Below are 18,660 nucleotides of genomic sequence, written 5' to 3'. Positions count from 1 at the left end.
ATGCATTATGTATGTATATATGTATGTATGCCTGTATACATGTGAGAGTATAGCTTCACTGTAGTAGATTGAGTATGAAAATGAAACCATTAAAGTGAAAGTATCTGCCATTACAGTACTGCATGAAGTTCTTGAAAAATTGAGTCATGCAGTGAGCCCCTTTCAGTTGGCAAACAAGCCCTGAGTAGCCAGTTATCTTTTTCAATGTATTTGTTCATGACAGATCTCAACAATCCAACACTTGACAACTGGTGTTGGATTATTTACATTCTAGTACCTAGTAACTTAGTTTGGTTTGGCAAAACAGACTAACAGAATAAGTTCCAGGCTGTAAAATTTTTTTTAAAAGTACTGTCAGAAGCAGTAATAACTCTCAACTATTTCCAACCCATTCTCAGATTGACTACTATAGTTTCAGAGTAACCCCCCACCAACCTCTGTTAATCATATTCCCTCCATAACAGAAGCCATTCATCTACATCTATTTTCCTCACTGAGCACCAAATTACTGAATGTGGTAACCCATGAAATGCCTTCACTAAGACAACAAATGCCAGGAATAATGGTTAACTCCTAGCTAAGTATTTCTTCTGCAATTGCCTCACTAGGAAGATTGCATTCATAGTACCTCTTTTGAACATGAAGCCAAACTACATAGTTACTTACAAAAGTGTGTGAATGCATGTGAGTCTCCTTATCTTGATATAGCGTGGTAGTCAATATGAGTGTCATCATCATACAAGTAGTGTTATTTGCTTACAATGCTTCATGAAAACACAGCCAGCTTCATGAAAACATCAATGATGGGTAGGAGTGAAGGGAGGAGAGGAGTCAGATGAAGAAAGGAGGGTAGTTGAGTCCATGTGGCGCAAAGTAGCAAAGAGAGAAGATTAATTCCTGTTCACGGCAAAGGCAGGAGTCCAGATGGCCCCTGTGCAAAGACAATCCAAACACCGACATGTGCTGTAGTGAATGACTGGTAAAGCAGAAATGGCATGAGACCAGGGTATCATTGCCAAGTCTGATGTCTCAGAGGTGCTCCACAAACTGGTCAGCCAAGCAGCATCTCATTTGACCAATGTACAGAGAAGGGCAAAAAGAACAGGAGATGCAGTAAATAATGTTGTTAGAAGTGCGGGTAAAGGAGTTGATGATACAATAGGGATGATGATGGGTACCTGTGAGGATGGTGGTGTTGGAGAGGTAGGGATAAGTGCGGCAGTGTGGGTGGGAACAGGGGAACAAACCAGGTTGGGAGGTGGGGTTAAGGAAGAAACTGTGGACCAGGATGTCATGCAGGTTGTGGGCTTGTTTAAAGGAGGGAGGGGTAGGTTGGGGAAGACGTGCAAGGTGGTGAGGTCGGGCTGGAGTCACTGGAAGGCTCAGAGAATGGTGCGTTGGAGGAGCAGGGTGGTGGGGTGGTAGGTGAGGGGAAACAGGAAACAGGCAATGGGAGGGAGAGAGGGCAGAGGCACAGTCCATGGAACATGGTCTGGCAAGGGCTGTGTGGGTAGTGGTGGGGGGATATCCACGAAGGATGAAGTGTTGGGACTGAGTCTCAAAGTCATGGTAGTCACTGCATATATATATATCATCATCATCATCGTTTAACGTCCGCTTTCCATGCTAGCATTGGTTGGACGATTTGACTGAGGACTGGTGAAACCGGATGGCAACACCAGGCTCCAATCTAATTTGGCAGAGTTTCTACAGCTGGATGCCCTTCCTAATGCCAATGCATTCATTTGTTTGGCAATTTGACAATACTGAGACACTAAACATGTGCATATGCACATACACACATGCATGCATGGCAGCAGCAGTAATAATAAAATCTAAGAACAGGTTCTGCTTAAATTCACTAGTATTACGTTAGTCCATACAAATCCTGCATCCTGATAACTGTTGTGCTTGCAGCACTTGTTGCACCAGACCAATACAAGTTTGAAGGATGAGATTGGGACTGGTTCTGGACAAACCATGCCCACCATAATAATATTCATCATGCAGTTTGTTCAGTAAACCAAGGCATCAGAACACCATCTCATTTTCTTCATATGTCTAGAGGTAAAAATGAAAAAGGTAACAATGAAAGAGGTAACAGGGAGATGCTACTGGATGTCTTTAGCTTTGATCCTGCACAGAGGCAGGCACAGGGTAATGGTCATTTTCCACAAAACTGGAACAGATGTGGATTTCATATCCTCCTAAGGTGACAAAGTAGACCTCTTTAGGTACAGCATTGTTCTCCTCAATTTGGGACAAGAGACTGAAAAGGAACAAAGCCTGCTATACTTAAACTTCTTAGGCCACTGCTCTTGGTTAACCACCCAATGATGCAGTTGAAGAAACTTATCGTTCTAGACACAACTTAAAAATGAATCCTCAGCCCATGGAATGTCAGGACACTACTAAACAGTAACAACAGACCAGAGTACAGAACTGTTCTGACAGCCAGAACACTAAGCAGATACAACACTGACATAGCTGCAGTGATTGAGACAAAATTTGCATAGGAGGGTTAGTTAGAGGCAGCCAGAACAGGCTATACATTCTTTGGGATTTGTTATGTCCAGAGAAGAGTCCAGACAAGTAGGTGTAAGCTTTGCTATACAATCTCAGTTCACTAACTGGTTCAACTCACTGCTGAATAGAATCAATGCCCATCTCATGGATATTATGCTTGGAATTGGAAAATACCCAATATGCTACCATCATAAGTGTTATGCTCCAACCATAAGCCACATTGAAAAATCCAAAGAAGCCTTCTATGATGACCTCAGTAAAGTAATTAGGAGTGCTATACAAAGACAGACAAATTCTTAAGTTGGTAAAGATGATTTTACATAGAAGGGAGTACTACGGAAGCATGGCATTGGAAAGGAGAACTCTAGGGTTATCTCCCTCCCACTAAAGTGCAGAGAGTTCAAACAAACAATTACTAATACAATCTGGCAACCAGTCGACAAGCACAAAACAACTTGGATACACACTAGATCAAAAGATTGGCATAAAAGAGGGACCAGAGATGCAGATTGTTGGTCAGATCATAGGCTAGTCAGGAGCATCATCTCCTTAAAGTTTACAGCCAAAAAACCTAGACACAGAATCAAGCCTGTATAGAGGAACAATGTATCTGCACTCAAGGTACAAGAAAAGTACACTGATTTTGGGCAGATTTTGTACAGTATGTCAGATGACACTCGTGAGTATTGAAAAATATGGGAAGAGTAACTTATATATGAGACAGTGTCATTACAGAGGTTTCTGCAAGACGTCACAATCTAAGTGCAACTGAGGTGGGTTGGCCATGTGGTATGCATGGAAAACACTTGGTTACCTAAAACCCTACTCTGTGGTCAACTTAGCTCTGATGCCAGGCACTAAGACTGCCCACTGCTTCATTTTAGGACACTCTAAAAACCTGCTTTAAAATCTATAAGATATACCTGAAGACATGAGAATCAGAAGCAGTAAATAAAGCTCAGTGGAGAAGCTGTTGCTACCAAACCATTTCCAACTTTGAGGCAGCCAGGATCAAGACTCTGAAGGAAAAAGAGCTCAACAGAGAGCCAGGTTCAATCTACTCCCAAATGATGGAGACTTCTACAGCAAAGTTTACAAATCCTGGATAGATCTGAATTCCCACATGAAACAACTTAGCAAAACATCGAGTTAAGAACATTGTGCAGCTGTGTCCTGCTGAATCCTCATTTATTGAAGTGATAAGAGAGTCCAATATATATCAATAAGGGAGAGGAGAGAGGGAGAAGAGAGAGGGAGGGAGGTATGTGGGGAGAGAGAGAGAGAGAGAGAGAGAGAGAGAGAGAGAGAAAGAGAAAGCAATGCAGTGGGATCACAAGCAGCATAATGGAAAAGAAGTATTTCGTGCATAACAAGTCCACAAGTACACCCATAAAAAAAATTCTTTCAAAACTTGCAAACCTCCATAGAAGTAGTTATTAGCTTTCAAAACCTATGCGACCAAACTAGTAATGAAAGGTGTTCTGAAGGCACAGTTCCTAAATTAAGAAATAGGTGGAAAATGTTCAGGGAACTATTTGTTATCTTTGCTGGCAGCAAAGAGTATCTCTCTCACTATGAAGGGAAAATAATGATGCTGGTATGTGAAATGCAATGCCGCATGGTAACAAAACATGAGCATTGAATGGGGAGGGTGTGTAAACACTGGAAAAAATGAGTTGAGCATGTACTAGTGGATGTGTAATGTTAGTGAGTATGAATGACAGAGCACAAATGAGCTGAGAGAAATTAAATATAATGCACTAGAGGGAAGAGTGAGCTAACATGGACATGTGATGCATGTAAAAGAAAGCAGTTGAATAAAAAAAGTGCCACAGAAACCAAGTGAAAAGCATACACAGAAGAGAAAAACATGAGAAGTGATGAAGGCTGCTCTCAGAAGACTGAAACTTATGAAAGAAATTACAAAGGCACAAGTGCTAAAATGCTATGCCAGAGAAAACTCATCCAGCCCCCCCCCCCTCTCTCTCATGGTTTTCACACTGTTCCTGTCTATCAAATTTCTCACATAAAGCAGTGGTCAACCATCAGCTATAATAGAAGAACTTACCCAAGATGTTGCACAGTGGGACCAAACCTAGGACAACTTGATTATTGTATAAGAGGCCCTCATGCTGTTAACAGCAACTCAATTACTCTGAACTTCTTTCTTTCCTTATAGCCTCCATATAAAATGTTACGACCAGTATTTTTTGTGTATATAAAAAAAAATTAATGACTATGGCGTATGATGACTACATCGTAGTTTTAATGACTACAACGTAGTTTTCCATAATGCTGATATTGTTTAATCTACCAGAGAAAAACTGAATTCCGTATTTATTTACTGTATGCTGAACAGGCTCACAGAACCAGTGAATACTGATAGTGGTTTTGAACTCATGATTGGTAATCTAACACTTGAAAGTTTCTTTCAGGACAACAATTCAAACAAGTAAAAAGTGTCTACAATCTAAGAGCAATATCAACAAATTTGTCTTGAAATAAAAATTTTTTAAAAACATTTCCATTATACTTTCTTTTTGCAAATAACAGTGCACTGTCTGAAAATGGAACTTAAAATCAAAATGAAAAGAAGAATTGCTCTGATAAACATCTACAACGGTCAAGAAGCATTAATGATTGCACAAGAACTTAAATATATAACAGACAGCCCTGTGTTTTCCATAGATGGCATGCCTTAGTAAACTACCTGATCCCATTATTTGAATTTACAGAACCTTCCAAATATATTATGAACTACCAGCTAAAATTTTAGTATAAATACTATTGAAAATTACAAGCACTAGTTCGAGAAGAGAAAGAGTAAAAGGATTTGAACTAGTATTTATTGCTTACTAGGGAACCTGTTTGAAATAAATGAAATTCTCCCAACAAGCAATAGCCACATGATTCAAGTCCAAGTAGGGGTCGTATTGTTCCTTTTTATCTCAATTTAGTGCTTATAATATTAAATGTCTTGTGAAAACATGCCTGCCAAAATGAAAAGAACAAAGAAAAAAAGAAAAAGGAAACGTGTGCACACCTCTGCAACAAATAACTATCTTGCTAAGTAAAAATATCCAAAATAATATCCCAAATCAAGAAATTAAACAAAATAAAATTTAAAAAACATCAAATATACAAAGTGAGTGTACAAAAAAATTTGTGTTTTAAAGCATAAAATAAGGTATACTTATGTTACTTCATCATCATCATTTAATGTCTGTTGTCCATGCTGGTATGGGTTGGACAATTTGACCAAGGCTGGTAAGTTGAGGGGATGCACCAGACTCCAGTCTGATTTGGCATGGCTTCTACGGCTGGATGCCTTTCCTAATGCCAACCATTCCAAGAGTGTAACAGGTGCATTTACATGCAACCAGCATGGGTACCAGCTGCATGATTACAATTTCACTTGGCTTGATGAGTCTTCTCAGGCACAGTATATTGCCAAAGGTCTCAGTTATTTGTCATTGCCTCTGTCAATGCTTGAAAGGTGCTTTACATGCCAGTTATGTGACACTGGCATCGGTCACATTGCCTCCATGAGTCCCAACACTTGAAAGGTGCTTTTTACATGCCAATGGCACAGGTACCAGTTGCTTCCATGATGCCCAATGCTCAAAAGGTACTTTTTATGTGCCACCAGCATGGGTGCCAGTTATGTGACATTGGCATCAGCCACAACTGAGATTTCACTTGGCTTGACAAGTCTCCTCAAGCATAGCATATTGCCAAAGGTCTCGGTCACTAGTCATTGCCTTTGTAAAGCCCAACTTTCAAAGATCATGCTTCACCACCTCGTCCCATGTCTTTCTGGGTCTACCTCTTCCACAGGTTCCCTTGTCCATATGTGTCACATATGCATCACAGCTGTCTTTGTCCATATGCATCACAACCAGCACAACCATCTCTCTTGCACACCACATTTGATGCCTCTTATGCCCAATTTTTCTCTGAAGATGCTTACACTGTCATACATGCATACTGACATTGCACATCCAGCAAAGTATGCTAGCTTCATTCCTTTCAAGCCTATGCATTGCCCTCGGTGGTCACAACCTATGTTTCACCACTGTGTAGCATAGCTGTTTGCACACTGCTATCATACTGTCTGCCTTTCACTTTGAAGGAGAGGCTCTTTGTTGCCAACAGAGGTAGGAGCCCACTGAACTTTGCTCAGGCTATTCTTATTCTAGCAGCTACAATCTCGAAGCACCCACCTCTGATACTGACTTGATCACCTAGATAATAGAAGCTATCAACTACCTCTAGCTTACCCCACTGACATTTGATCGAGTCTGTTTTCTGTACATTCTTAGTGTTTATTGTACATGTACACCTTGCACACACACGCAAAAGTTATTTTCTCAGTTAACCTTCCTGTGATATTGTTGCACCTTTTAAGTGTCCATAACTTGCACCAGGTACATTTTATGGAACTTCTACCTATGCCTTTCCTACAGATTGAGCAGGGCCATCTACCTCAGGGGATTTGTGATTTGTCTGCTTTCCTACTTATTAAGACTTGGGTTTTTGCTAGATTAACTTTTTTATTCTAGACTCTTTTATTCTAGACCTTGCTTCCACACCTGAAACTTCTCTAGTTCTGGTAGTAGTTATAACTTATGAAAGCAAATTCTTTGAGGGAGGGCCCTTCACCAGAGACTTTAACCCTTTAGTATTCAGATTATTCTGTTAAATGTAATGTTTATTTATTCACATTGTTTTGGATTAGACACGCATTATCTTGTAGCTTTGAGATTTTGATAATGTGATTTTTAAAATGACAATGTAGGAGAGATGTGAAAGGCAGGATCTGGCTGGTTTGAAAAGAAAACAGGTGGAACATTCTTACTGCATATGGCCAGTTTAAATTCTAAAGGGTTAAGCTGTTCTAGAGAAATAATATAACACTTCAACAAATATCTTCAATGAAGATGGACAAAAGAAAACCTCACTCATAGAAGAACTGTTGAACAGATATTAAGTTCTAAGAAGCATGTTTACTTTCAAATGAACTCTACCAATCTATAAATGTTCTTTTGCATTTGAGATTACAGATTCATATATAAAACAAATTTTCTACAGCTCACTACTTTAGGAGGCTTTGTCAGGTAAAAATCTGCTTAAAGCAAAAAAGAGCATTCTAAGGGAATTGTTGGGTGACTAAGATATTAATCAAGTTGTTTTGTATAAAGAATTGGGATAGGTGTGTCATGAAGAACAGTGTAATATTCATTTGAATGGAGAAAGAGAGGAGGTGTTGCAATCATCCTAAATCATTAAGATGTTGGCCAACTGATTAAAGAGTTCATAATTTATACCCAGTCATAACCACAGCTGGGTATCCACAGCTAAGACACTTAATTCTAACTGGCTGTAAAATATATAATATATAAAATAATAAGCAAAATACAAACACTTTGTAGATATAACTAAATATTGTGAGCAGTGCCTAATTGATGAGTGTCTCATTAGATTACAGAGTGAATCCTCCTCTGAATATAGTTTTGCACGGAGTCTACAAATGTCCTCTTCCTCAAGTCAGGAATTCATATGCCTTATCAAACCAATGACCAATGGATCCATACCACTTATCTCTCACACACACACACACACACACTGGTTGAGCTTTCACTGCATCACTACTATATTCTTTATAAGATTAAAATCCAGATCATGGATTAATACGATAAGTTCAAGTTGAGGCCACTGCTAGTTCAGAAGCATCAAATTGGCATCAACTTTGAAAAGGGGATAAGTCATACCATCTATTCCCCACCCCTACCATAAACATGGTAGCCAAGTTACCAAAGGTGGCAAGCAGAGGATCCTTGTCCAAGCTTAAAAAATGACACTGTAATGAAAGCATTTGTGACTGGCAATACAATCACAGCAGCATCAATTTCATAGAGTAGGTAGATCCTACAAAGACTTGAGAAATTTATCACCTAGTCAAGGATGAGTTTCAAGTCTGCCAAGCCAAGGTCCATGGTGCTCAAGAAGGGAAAGGTGGTGAACTAATTTTAATTCTATTGTATTTGGAATAGTCATCTCCATAAAGAAGTAACCAGTCAAGAATCTTGGGAAGCTCCTTGATTCAACATTAAAATGACTCAGCTGTCACTGAAAACTTTAAGAAAGATACTGAAATTTGACTAGCTAGTTTACAGGGTTCTGCTGACAACAGTTGAACCCATCAAAAAGAAGATCAGTAGCTTTCTCTGCAATTGGTAGCAGTTTTCCCTGTAGTTTTGGTAGTGCACCATTGTACAGGACTAGTGTGTCTTGCAACTCTCATTCAGTGGTTTCACTGAAGAGTTTAGGTAATACAGAGACGAAACAATGTCATCAGCTAGCACCAAAAGGAGAACACAGAAGAAATGGAAGGCAGAGAAAGCAATGCAAGAGGCAGTCACACCTTAGGCAGAAGGAGTTGCTGAGTATCATATTAACTGGCAGAGTGGGCTTGAAATAATTCCCAAAGATCCAGGTTAGCAAAGCCCAGGGAAAATGGAGATACCACACTATCCAAGAAGAAGTCTAAGCACACAGAGGAAGAGCAAGTGAGCAGGACAGTGGGGTTCAGATAGCAGAGAGTGTGCTGCAGCACATGTTTCCTTGATCAAACAACATGCAGGCAGACTTTTATCATGTTTGGGTTTTTATCCAGAGTGTCTACTTTGTCCTACCAAGTTTAGCTAGCCTTCACATCTGGAGCAAGAGCAAGACACCTTCCTAAACTCTCTGCTTTGAAAGAGGATCTTTAGAACATCAATTACTTACTGCTAAATGTCAAGATAGAAACTGCAAGATGCACAATATGTCCATGGGGGTAGGTTATATAGCATTCACAGGACACTCAATCTGCAAAGTGCTCAATTGGATGGGCTTTGGACAGGCAACAAAAAAGCTGCCTCTGTAAAGAGGTTACAATTAGTGAAGTCATTTGGTGGCTTAGATTAAAAAGAGTACTCTGTTGGCAATTTATGATGAAACACAAGACTGAGCAGCCTAGATGAGGGACCCTGATATTGAAAGTCCAAAAACATACAACCATTGATGATGTGTCCCAGCTCATCCAAGAGATGTATCTTGTAAACATTTATGCATGAGTTACCACTAGACGTTTCTGTCGTCTGAGGATCAAGAAAGGAAATTCGGGGTAGCAATTCACAGACTCAGATTTGAATAAATGTTATTTTACTCTACTTAACAATATTGAGCTTATTTTAAATTTCATAGCAATTCATACCAATGTAAACTCATAATTATCACACATGCATACATGTGTGTGCATATCATTTTTAAAAATTACCAGAGATAAAATGCAGAAAGAAATCTTGATATATAATGCTTAAATTTTCTTTTTTATTATGGATAATTAACAAGTAGGATGTAGTTAGTCAAGTTGCAATGTTATTACCAGTCTGAATATGGTTGATGCACGTTCAAACTGGGGAACAAGCTACTCACTGCATTTTGTCACAGAGAATATATCTCGCTTGTTGACAATTGGTGTGTGTATACCTAGATCAGCTCGCAGTGCCATCTACTTAGACTGTGAGATGCTAGCATTTTGGAGTAGTTATCTCCTCATTGGTCACAGATACCAGGCAGACAACAATACAAGCTGAATTAAGAGGCTGCGAGCTGATCTAGGTGTATACACACCATTTGTCAACAAGTGAGATATATTCTCCATGACAAAACGCAGTGAGTAGCTTGTTCCCCAGTTCGAATGTGCATCAAGCATATTCAGACTGATAATAACAATGCAACTTTACTTATCAATGCTTAGTGCTCCCCCTCCGTAATTTACTTACGGTAAGCCACCGTATAGCGTTACCAGTCATCATACAGTGACTGGAAAAGCATAAGAGAACTAATCTCTTAATTCAGCTTGTTGCATTGTCTGCTTAGTGTCAGTGACCGATGAGGAGATAACTACTCCGAAATGCTAGCATCTCACAGTCTAGGTAGATGGCACTGTGAGCTGATATACACACCATTTGTCAACAAACAGGATATATTTTCCATGACAAAATGTAGTGAGTAGCTTGTTCCCCAGTTTGAACATGCATCAACCATATTTGGACTGATAATAACATTGCAACTTTACTCAACATATAAATACTAGTTCAGTCACTTAAAGATGAGTATAAATTATTATCTTGCATTGAGAAGTATCTCCAACACAAGGCTAAGAGGACCAAGTACAATGATATAAGCCCTGGTGAGACAATAAACTTCTTTTTATAGACAGTAATCTCTCCTCCTATGTAAATCCACTGATGCAAAGAACACTACCATAAAGCTATCAATTCCATTTAATATTCATTCTCCCAGTATATGACTTATGCACCTCTACAACAAGATCAAGAACATAAGAAGCCTATCCAGAGCCACTTCCAGTTGTGAGCTGTTACTATGAAGATCATAATAGCAGTTGCCCTGGCCTCTAAATCTTGGGTTTCTTACTGCCATTTCCAACAACTCTAGAAGAAACGTAAAGCCAGATGTTCTACATTCTATTCAAATTTAGGAAAACAATTCTATTTTTATCAATCTTTGTTCTAAAAGAAACATTAGAATTGTGATTGTTTCCAAGCAAAAAAAAAAAGTAGCATTAAACATTGCATATAGATATTACATCACAGAACATTGTTTGTGTGTTTATTCTGTGCATTTTAGTAAAATGGGCATCAAACAGCATCAAAAGATTGAAAGACAGACAATGATTTTAGAAAAATATTTAACACAAATATACTTACATTGGATAATGTATCAGAAACTGTACTGTTGCTACCAGGTGTAGAAGCTGGTTCTGATAAAGAGGTTTCTATGGAACCATCTGACATGGAATTAGGTAAGTTATTAGCACAATCTAATGTCACTAGCTGTCGACAAGTTTTATGACATGTGTATTGACAATCTGAAATGGAAAACAAAAGAACAGATATAAAAGATTAAGAAAGAAAAAATATAATTGAAGGGACTTATTTATATCATAACAAAAGCAGATAATCATGAGATTAGAAATAATTTATGGCTGAAGAAGAATACATTAATGTGAATTTTAAGAGAGATTTTTTTTTAAGGTTAAGAAAATATATGAATCTGAATATGAGATGTATAATTTTACTTTTATACCTTTAATATGTAACACTGAGTGGGAAAATGGGATTCATTAAAAGTTAGAAAGCAATGGTTTTCTGGATCTTTAGATTGTATATGTTCCACAATACATAGAATTAGCCAAGTTGTATGTACATAACAATATAATTTTACTCTCATCAATAGAGAAGAACAATATTAATTTCTCAAGTTTCTTGAAAAGAACTGAAGATGTCAAGTAGGCTAGGATCAGATTTACAATCAAATTAACCAAACTGTGAGTGGGAGACACAACTCTTGAACTGTAAAACATGAGTGAGAAGTCAACACCAGTTGAATTTTTGTTAAAGGACATAAATATTGTGAAACAGGTAGACTGTACCTGTAATCCAAAAGGCCAGCCTTGTCACACAGTGTTACACTGGTTCTGCCTGAGAATTATGCTAATAGTACAAGTGTTTGTGGAATACTGAGCCACTTGTATTATAGTTCAATGAATGGGTAGGTTAACTGGTCAAACAACTGGATGCACGTTGTTGAAACTGAACTATCATAGATAGGTTATTCTAGTTAGAGTAAATCTATGCTACAGAGAAAGTGCACTGAAAAATTTTAACTAACTATAAACTCAGTACACAGGTATTGATGTAACCTTTAACTTTTTAAATTGATGTAACTGATAAAAACTTTTGTGAGAACACAATAAATCCAATGTTATAATTTACAGTTGCTGTTTCATTCCAAGGCAACAATACTTGAGCAGACCTATATGATCAAAGGAATTCCAGCTAATACCATCATTAGAATATCTAGGACTAAATTATCTAATTCCTCTTTCCTAAGAAGGAGATTAAGCTGAGATTTGAAGGAAATCAAGCTGATACTTCTTTCATGTTGAGTGACCATAAAGATCATTTGGGAGGAGTGTAGAGTTAGATAACATTTATGAATATTCTACTTCCTAAAATTACATTCATCACCATTGTTTAACATCCACATTTCCATGAGAGAGAGAGAGAGAGAGAGAGAGAGAAAGAGAGAGGGAGAGAGAGAGAGAGAGAAAGAGAGAGAGAGAGAGAGAGAGAGAGAGAGAGAGAGAGAGAGAGAGAGAGAGAGAGAGAGAGAGAGAGACCTTAGGCTGCTATCAGAGGTAAATGCTCTCTGAACTTCCTCCATATTATTCTTATTCTAGGTATTACATTTTCTGTACATCCTCTTTTATTGCTAATTAGGTCACCTAGGTAGCAAAAATATCTACAACTTCTAGAGCGCTACCTGGACATCTAAGGAAATTAGTTTCCCATGTATTTGTGGTCTTTATGGCTCTTGTACATGTTCCACATACAAACACCACTTTCTTTAACTTTCCTACTATTCTACTGCACCTCTTGTATGTCCTTAGTTTGCACTGGTACACCAAATGGAATTTCTGCCTACACCCTTCCTACATATCAAGCAGGGCCATTTACTGGAAGGGTGAAGGGTCCTGTCCAATTTCTTGCTTACTAGCACCTTTGTCTTTGCTAAGTTAACTTTAAGACCCTCTCATTCTAGGCCCTGTTTCCACATCTTGAATTTCTTTTCTAAATCTATTACAGACTCTGCTATGAGGGCAAGATCATCAGCATATAGTAATTCCCTTGGACTTCTAGTCTTAAATTCCTCTGTTATAGCCTGGAGGATGATAATGAAGAGGAGGGGGCTGAGGATCAAGCCTTGGTGAACACCCACCTGTACACTAAATCCGTTACTGTACCCATAACCAACTCATACCTTACTAACAGCACCCATGAACTTGGCCTGTACTGCTTTCACAAACCATTTGTCTATCCCTAACTTCCTCAGAGACCACCATATTACAAAGTGAGGTAGATCAACAAATACCAAGTACAACAGCTTGTACTTAGCTAAATACTTCTCTTGCAGTTGCTTCACAGCGAAAATAGCATCTGTGGCGCTTCTCAGGACAAAGCCAAAATGCATTTCATCTAGTCTAATTTTGTTCCAACTTAATTAGGTTATAACTCTTTCCACAACTTTCATCACCTGGTCCAACAATTGATGCTTCTATAACTACTTGTATCTCTCTTGTAGTTGTAGCAGCTGACCATGATGCTGCTGCACCAGTCACAAGATTCCTAAATAACCTGATTACCTATACAGATGACTAGACTGTATCCAACTCTACAAGATGTCTTAAGCATCTTGGCAGTGACTCCTGATAGATCAGGTCCCTTCCCTGTCCTCATATCCTTAGATGCCTTATCTGTCATTCTGCTGTCAACTAGGATAGCTAGTCCTTCTGTTGGGTTCACATGAGGAAGATTCCCCTTCTCCTATTCATTCTCTCCATTTAATAGTGTTTGATAGTAGTTCTTCCATGCCTCTTTTTTTTCAGGATCACTAAGAGCAAACATACCATTATCTCTCCATACACACTACTCTCCAGCAACATCTTGATTCTCTCTAAGACACTGTCTGACAATCTGGAACACCTCCAGCCTCTGATCTTTATGTAAGACATTGGCAAACCTCTTCCTTTCTGCTTCTGCTTTGGTTAGATATACCAGATGCCTATCATCTCTTTGACTTATCTGATATGGTTATTTGCTATGGTTATCCCCACTCTTTCCAAGTCCATTTCTTCTCTTTTATAGTTCTGTCGACCTCACTGTTCCACCACTATGTCATCCTTGGTCAGGCAGAAGCTTTGTTCCAATGACATTTGATCTGTTGCCCTCAGATTGTCCTGTAAGAGCTTCCCGCTGTCCTCTGTGTTGTATGTCTTCATCTCTACCCCCTCTTCATCAAAGGCTTCATTATGGATATCTCTAAATCTCTGCCTATTTGAAAGATCCTTGAGCTTCCATAGTATCCTTTTCCATATCGATCTGTGTCTTGGGATCTTTCTAACTTTAAGTCCAAAGTCACTAACCTATGTTGAGTTGTACATTCTTCACCTGGGAAAGACCCTGCATTCATGAGCATATGCCTGTCCCTTTTTCTGGCAAGGATGTAGTCAATCTGGCTAGTGTGCCCACCAGATTGGTAAATGATCAGAGTTGCTGGCAGGTTCCCCAAAGTTGGTGTTCCAAACCATTAAGCCATTTGCATCACAAAACTCTAGAAGCCGTATTCCCTCCTCATTTCTGGAACTAAAGCAATAGCTTCTATGCATGCCATGAAAACCATCTTGCTACAATAAAAACATCATTGTCTTTCATCATCAAGGTAATGTGCAGAAGGGATTAATAGAAATGGTCCTTCTGAATATCTGTGAGTTCGACATGTGGAGCATATACAGAGATAAATGACATTGCTGAATCACTATCAAAACTAGAGAAGAAATTTCAAGTATGGAAGCAAGGTCTGGAATCAAAGGGACCAAGAGTTAACATAGCAAACACCAAAGTATTGATAAGTAAGAGAACAGACAAATCACAGGTCCGTTCAAAGAGGTGACCCCTGCTCGATATGTAGAAAAGATGTCGGGAGAAACTCCAGAAGGTGTACCCAGAGTAAGTTATGGACACATAAGGATGCAGTGGTATCACTGGATGATTGACAGAGAAAATAGTCTTTACATGTGACAGATGTAGAGGTACATTAAACACCAGAAATGTACAAAAAAATAGACTCCCTCATACGCCTAGAAGTAGTAGACAGTTTCTGTTACTTAGGTGACCAAGTTAGCAGTTGGGGTGGTTGTTCAAAAAGCATAGCTGCTAGAATAAAAATAGGCTGGGTAAAATTCAGAGAGCTACTACCTCTATTAGTAATGAAGGGCCTCTCCCTCAGAGTGAAAGGCAGATTGTATGATGCTTGTATATAGACAGCTATTACTACATGATAGTGACTACTGCCATGTAACTACTGTGACATTGGTTGTAACTACTGAGGATATGTGAAGGCTTGAAAGAAATGAAACCAGTATGCTTTGCTGGATGGGTAATGTCAGTGTGCATATATGACAAAGTGTAACTGATTTGAGAGAAAAACTGGGTATACATAGAATCAGATGTAGTGTACTGGTATGGCCATGTAATGTGTATGAATGGGGACAGTTGCATCAAGAGGTGCTGATCTCTAATTGTAGAGGGAACATGTGGAAGGAGTAAACCCAGGAAGATGTGGAACAAAGTGGTGAGAAAGGATCTACAAACATTGGGACTAACAGAGGGGAGACTCCTGATGGTTTGCTCTGCTTGAAACGACATGTCAAGTTAAGTAAAAGCACAGTTGCTCTTGCATACATGTTCGTCCTTTACAACCTTCTCAAGTTCAGCATCTTGCAGGCTCTTAAGTGCTGGTGCCCTATAAAAAGTGCACATCAGTGCTGTGTAAAAGCACCCAGTACACTCTGTAAAGTAGCTGGCACTAGGAAGGGCATCCAGCTGTAGAAACCATGCCAAAACAGACATGGAAGCTGGTCAGCTCCTGTCAAACCGTTCAACCCATGCCAGCATGGAAAATGGACGTTAAATGATGATGATGATATATATATATATATATATATATACATACATACATACACAAACACATACACTAGGTTTCTTTCAGTTTCCATCAACCAAAATCTACTCACAGGACTTTGTTTGACCTGGTGCTATAGAAAACACTTACTGAATGAAAAAAAAAAAGGCATCAGAGGGGTGACGCATCCCCTGCATGCACACACAGATAAAATAAAATTTAATTAAATAAATATATTCTCAGATAAATTCATATTTCAACAAAATAACATCAAGAGTTATTTCTCCTGCTTATTCTTTATGCATATGTTACAGAGAAAAAAGTATTTCACTTCAACCATTTAAAAGTTTTTAAGATAATCAAACCAAAATTTAATGAGTGTGAGCCACTAACCCAATAGGTATCTCTGCCAAATTTGGTGAAAATCTGTTCAGCCATTTTCCAGTAATTATGCAAACACACAGACAAAGACACGCAACTACAATACCCTGTTTTCGCTTATGCATGCAGGGTAATTAACAGTTAAGATATCTCAAGGCACCATGGTTAGAGGAAACCATATAAAAGCCAGTTGAATAGATTGAGCCTGTAATTCAAAGGTCTAGTCTTGTCATGTACTCTGCCATACTGGTTCAGCACAGGCATGTGTACCTATTAAGGGTACAATTGTTTGTGGAGTACTTAATAATTTACACATTTGAACTGAACTAAGTTTATTGCTTTATTGAATATATATATGTATGTGTACAGAAATATACATACAGTTTTACAATTTATTGGGGAGCTAAAAACACATCTGCAGTAAGTTGAAAACATGTATACTAGTTTTGAAATTTATAAGAATCTTTACAAAAAACTCATTCATGTAATTTAATTTTGTAAAGATAAATTATGATAAGAAAGTTCTAAAAATAGCAAATATATTCAGATAATTTACTGAGTAAAAGAATATTAGAACTTTTGCAAAAGGATTTTTTCCCCTTTTCTTTCAATAAAAAGCAAATATTACTGACTAGCAGTAGGACAGAAGTGGATGGTCTTGTTTTTGATCGAAATTAAATATTATAAGTATAATTTGATAGATGCACAATGTGAACATGAAAACATTCAAATGAGATAAAACAACTAGCGATAATTAATAAATCATGTGCAGTCCGACATACAGAAAGGAGTGTGAAAATAAGATAGAATAAATAAAAAATACCTACAAAGAACTAAAAGCAAATCAGAAATTCCAAATGAATTAAACAAAAGGCAGTGTCTTCAGAAAAAATAACCAAGGGCAGACATATGACAATAGGAGAAAGAACCAGTTTGACTTACACAGGCTTGGGAATGTAAATATTAAAACAATAGTGATGAAATAAATTTGGGTTATATTATCTCAAATTTCCCTCCTTCACAGAATAAAACTAGAATGTCCGTTTATTAATTACAAGAAAATGCATGAATTTTAAATTAGTGGCCTTATCATATTCACATATACATAATCTATTAAATTATTTATGTAAATTTTATATAATAAAATATTGATATAAATAATATAAATAATGAATAATAAATCATCATCATCATCATCATCGTTTAACGTCCGCTTTCCATGCTAGCATGGGTTGGACGATTTGACTGAGGACTGGTGAAACCGGATGGCAACACCAGGCTCCATGCAAAATGCATCTTTTACTTCATCTAAACTTGATCAACAAAAAAAGAGCTAAACTAGCAACTATTTAAAATGTTTAATGCAATGTGCAATGTATTCACGCATAATATACAGTTCTTCAGAATATAAAACAAAAATGGTACTAAAATGTGTTAAGCTCACTTAAGATTCTTTTCAATTTCTGAATAAACTCCTTCCATTAGCTATTTTTTAACATCTGTAAGCACATTTTTTTTTAACATTATCATTATATCTGAAATCAGTTCACACTTGCCATTTGTTCTGCTCACTAAAAGTGACATACATTTCTTTTTTAAAAATTTCATTATCATTTTATTGGCTATTAAATTGTACAAAGAAAATGTCTTTACTCTTTACATGTCTTACTAAGAAAATTATGGAGGAAAAGTGTTTCCGGGTCAGAATGGACAGTTTCAAAGTAGGTATTTGACAATTGGACAATCTTTATTGAGAACTGCTATGAAACCCTAACCCTAACATTCATAGAGATGAATTGAAACCTTTATTAAAAAACATGTCAACTACAACATACTAAAATCCAATTGTATATTTCAATAAAAATGTTTTTGTTGTTTATTCTAAACACTATCTTTGCTCAAAGTCCACAGCTCTCTCTCTCTCTCTCTCTCTCTCTCTCTCTCTCTCTCTCCAACCCCCTTCTCTTCTTTTTCTTGTTTTGATCTTTCAACTTAGATTCACTATTTTGAGTTTCTATCAACCAGCTAAGTTACAGTAACTTTCATTGTCATTGCAATAGCAATTATAATTTTAAAGAAGTGAAAAGGATCTTGTTTGCATGAAAACACTAACAAATCGAAGTACTTCCACATTTCACTATTTTATAGATTTTGATTCTT

At 37.7% G+C, this 18,660-nt stretch overlaps 1 protein-coding gene across 2 annotated transcripts in view; it reads right to left on the bottom strand.

Annotated features, from left to right (window-relative positions):
• LOC106878752 (uncharacterized) overlaps positions 1-18,660 on the bottom strand; it is a 153,437-nt gene that overhangs the window by 73,930 nt on the left and 60,847 nt on the right. For both annotated transcript variants that reach the window (XM_052968770.1, XM_052968771.1), the window contains exon 2: positions 11,304-11,464. In XM_052968770.1, coding sequence (XP_052824730.1) covers positions 11,304-11,464 — 161 coding nt within the window. The remainder of the gene's footprint in view (positions 1-11,303; positions 11,465-18,660) is intronic.

The sequence above is a fragment of the Octopus bimaculoides genome, chromosome 6, assembly GCF_001194135.2.
Source record: "Octopus bimaculoides isolate UCB-OBI-ISO-001 chromosome 6, ASM119413v2, whole genome shotgun sequence".
Taxonomy (NCBI): domain Eukaryota; kingdom Metazoa; phylum Mollusca; class Cephalopoda; order Octopoda; family Octopodidae; genus Octopus; species Octopus bimaculoides.
Note: the sequence above shows the minus strand (reverse complement) of the source record. Positions and strands in the feature narration are given on the sequence as shown.